Source organism: Coptis chinensis, chromosome 5 (assembly GCF_015680905.1).
Source record: "Coptis chinensis isolate HL-2020 chromosome 5, ASM1568090v1, whole genome shotgun sequence".
Taxonomy (NCBI): Eukaryota; Viridiplantae; Streptophyta; class Magnoliopsida; order Ranunculales; family Ranunculaceae; genus Coptis; species Coptis chinensis.
The window spans coordinates 6,493,559-6,498,003 of record NC_141460.1 but is presented as its reverse complement, the minus strand read 5'-3'; the positions used below and the strand labels follow the sequence as shown (position 1 = coordinate 6,498,003).

Here is a 4,445-nt window from a genome sequence, read left to right as displayed (position 1 = left end):
TTACAGATAAACTACAACTTACACAATTCATAGGCCACTCAAACATATCAGGCATTGGCATGATGTGTCCCATGTAAGCAAGCTTGTAGGTTAACACCCAATAATAGCTACTACAATATTATTTCCAATACACTTTCCTTGGATACAACACTGCCACTACATGTACACAAACTATACCAGATAACTACCACCTCATACAGCTACACTCATGGTCAACTAAGTTCACACAAAATCTAGTTCCATTTTCAGTTTTAACACTTAACACCACCTCATTCCTTGACTCCACATGATACCAATGGACTTTTTTTTATCAGTTCTTTGATTCTCTTTTCCACTTGTGGAACTAGACCATCCTCATCCCATTCCTTGGCCTTTTCTCCCCTTTTGTACAGAAAAGACATTAACAATGTATGATACTTATCAACAAAAGGAACTATTGGCTTATCCCTCAGTTCCAATATCCAATTGTTAAAAGACTCAGAGAAGTTGTTGCTAATATGATCACACTTTGTAGTAAGATCAAAGTGTGACCTAGCCCAGCATTCCACATCTTCTTGTAGCAACCATGCCTTGGCTTCTTTACATTCTCTTCCTAGCTTCTCCATTAACTTTTCAAACTCTATCTTCTTATAACACTTAGATTCATCCCAAACTATAGTCTCTGAGTATTTGGCTTTAAAGTACTTTTTGAAATTCTTGAACATATGCCTAAAGCAAAACCTATGGGGATTCCTAGGAAATTCATGTGCTAGAGCCTCAACCAATCCTTTCTGTCTATCTGAAATGAATGTCACAGGTTCCATATGTTCATCTATTCCATACTTCTTCATTATATTCAAAAACCCAATCCAACTATCTTTATTCTCAAACCTAATTATATAAATGGCCATAGGAAACAAGCCATTATTTCCATCCAAGGCCACCATGCTTAAGCATTGCCCTCCATACTTCCCCTTCATAAAACATCCATCCAGTCCTATGATAGGTCTACAACCATTCAAGAAACCATGCAAAGAAGCAGGAAAACAAACACACATATCCTTAAATTTCAAAGTACCATCAGTTCTAGAATAACATGCTTTGGATCCTGGGTTACTTTTCAAAATCTGTATCAAGTAAACATTTGAAATAGTTCAAACACCATTATGATAAACAAGCAAATTATTTACAAATATAAATAAGGGTATAAATAACATACCTGATCACATAGCACAGGCAACAATTTATAACTTGCTCCATAGTCACCATGAATATCTTGTAAACATTTCAACCTTGCATGCCAAGCAGTCCAATAGCTAATACTAACATGGAAATCTCCTCTCATGACTTCAGCCATGATAAATCTTAGAGACATGGTCTTATAATGTACCTTCATCTGTGGTTCAATCTTTCTTGCAACCTAATTTGTATCAGCCATCCCATTATTCAGTTCTGGATCAGTAGAACATATATGTTCATTTAGAAATGTATTTAATCTCATTGTGAAGGCATCAGGCCTCAGTCTCCAATAAGCAACCCAAGGGCAGTCTTTACCCTTGTAGCTACCCTTACATTTAGCTCTAATCCTGTACCTTTTATTGACAGTCCTCATATCAACTTCAACTCTACTCTTTATGCAATAATCTGAAATTTCATGCCTTAGAGTTTCAATGTTAGGCCACTCCATGCCAACTTTCCATTCATCAGAACATGTTCGCATAACTATCTCTCCTTCATCCACATACACATTGGAGGTTTCATAAACAAAATTGTAAAACTCATCACTCCTTGGTTGCTGCCACTCTATTTCTTCATCTGATGAGTTTGTACTGTGGTATCCCTCATCAGGATCAAGATGATCAATCTGAGCCTCCCTACGTTGTCTAGGTGGGTTTCTAAACCCAACCTTAACATCAATCTCTACTAGATCATCTGTTGCAAGTCCTGGTACATCCACATACTCTGGCAGCTCAGTATCCATTCCTTCATCAGAAAACTTATTAAAAGTACTAATTTCATCCCAGAAGCTATCTTCGTCATCAACTAGTACGCCTTTACCCTTCATATGTGTTGTACTTATCTTCTTTCCCTTTGCTTCTCCCTTGTCCTTACCACTCTTCTTATTTTGCTTACTACCAAATCCCTTGTCATTAAAACTCTTCTTCTTCTTTTGCATGGAATTCCCCTTGTCATTTGCATTCAAATCCCTCTTCTTAATCAATTATTTTAAATCCATTAGCGTACACATTGTTTCATCATATTATTGAGATGGTGGAACATCACTTTCACCCATATCATTCTCCACAAATACATGACAATACCCTTCATCATCAACAACTAACAAATCAAACATTCCTAAAAGACCACTATCACTGTTTACATACACTTGCTTACCACTAACAAGATAGAACAACTTAATGTTCATATAACATGCGACTAGGTAGACTAACATCTGCAGAAAAGTCTATCATATTCAACTCATCACTATCAACATCAAGCATTTCCTTAACTGGATATTTTGATCTGTAATGCAAATGTGACAATTCCTTTCCATTTCTTCTTTTTGAAAACGACCCAGCATAATGTATCTTCAAATTTTTCCTATCACCCATTTCTGTAATACAAACATAAATTTAAATATGTTCCCCAGAAAAGTCTATCATATTCAACTCATCACTATCAACATCAAGCATTTCCTTAACTGGATATTTTGATCTGTAATGCAAATGTGACAATTCCTTTCCATTTCTTCTTTTTGAAAACGACCCAGCATAATGTATCTTCAAATTTTTCCTATCACCCATTTCTGTAATACAAACATAAATTTAAATATGTCCCCCTATTAACATACAACTTTAAAACCCTTAAAACTTTAACAAACTTTAAACATACCAACCCCACTTCCATTAAAAAAAAACCAAAATTATATATTTGAATCGAAATTGTCAATATTATATACAAATTTAAACTGCATGCATAAAATTGTTATCTTTCTCGATTTCCCAGGTACCAAATCAACATATTCCACCAAAAATACTTAAAACAACTTTAAAACGTAACATAATTACCTACAAATCGCAGTAAAAAATTCGTCCTTGCTTCTCCTCTTCAAGTCGCAACAGATTGACAGTTGAAAATGACAACAAATAGCACTTGCTATGAAGACTAACACTAAAACAACATGAATCCACACTCTAACACCATGACTCAACACAAACAATGAAAACTAGAGTCACTTCACCTTTTCCCGCCTTAAAAATGAGATAGCGTGAATTTTAGGGATGCAATATGGACTGTTGATCGGAGTGAACAAGATGTTTACACGTTTCCTTTTATTTTTCAAACTAAAACTCGATCTTGTGAAGTCAAGGGGCTATTTAGGTAATTTTACACGCGAAAGGGTAGTTTGGACATTTCACAAGGAGATGACTGTCAAACTGCATTGACTTAGACAGAGACTGAGTTTGGGGGGGCAAGTCTTATTCATCTTTGAAATGGGGGGGGGGGGGGCAAGTCTAAAAACCCTTTTTTTAATGTTCTTCATAAACTAGTTAACCAATACAATCCTAAACTAAAGAAAACTACATTCCTTTCTTCTAAAACTCCTATCATTCAAGCTCCAAACAATTTATGGTGAACCACATCAACAACTTTGAGATACTCACACTAGTTTATACTTCAGCTATATGGCCGATAACAAATGGCAAGAAAAACTTGCCAAAGCTTCAAGAATAGAGCATTAGGAAGTTATACGTAATAATTGAAGATAATGTCCTCGCATTTATATTATGTAAAAAATTTGTTGATGTGGCCCTCAATTATGATCTGAGCATTATCTCCCAATATATAATAATGGCATATAGCCATTAAGTTCTAGCCACTACAGTCTCAAAGTTCCATAACCTGGGACAAATGTATGGTCTCTAGATCCTAATTAATAGCATTAGATTGTTTTAAACTGTGGCTAACAATCTTGTGTGCATGTCTCAACAAAACACAACATCTCCATTTTGTTCCACCCTCTTTATATTCAACAGACAAAAACGTTGTAAGCATGCATCTACTACTTTGCACCAAACATATATAGTAGGGAAACATCAATAATTCATCATATATATACATTTTTGGGTAATTGGGAAGGACAACCCGCATCCATTTTTTGATATCAACCCTGTCTTTGTTGTTCGTAAGTAAATCAAAATCTCGTGTATTCTTTTCCACGGACCGAATTAGTGGCCAAGGTGCTTAAAATCCCTTCTCTACCAACTCTGCAAAAATTAACTACGAATGTTTTGAAATCACTTCAAAACAACCATCATGATAAGTCATCAAAATAAGTAGAGAAACTAAACACATGATAATTATCAAGGACTCATAAATCTCATGTTTGTATGTGTAATAATTTTCTTTGCAGGACGTAGAAGCAATACATGAATATCTATCTAAGGCACGACTTCCTTTTTCTT

General features: G+C 35.2%; 1 protein-coding gene across 1 annotated transcript; it reads right to left on the bottom strand.

The window, feature by feature from the left end:
• Positions 1 to 269: 269 nt before the first annotated feature.
• On the bottom strand, positions 270 to 1,336 carry LOC147496426 (uncharacterized). Its single transcript, XM_086562576.1, has 2 exons — positions 1,199 to 1,336; positions 270 to 1,106 (listed from the first exon to the last, which is right to left on the bottom strand). Exons 1-2 carry the CDS (start codon positions 1,334 to 1,336, stop codon positions 270 to 272), a joined length of 975 nt encoding a protein of 324 aa, XP_086418702.1.
• Positions 1,337 to 4,445: the final 3,109 nt, after the last annotated feature.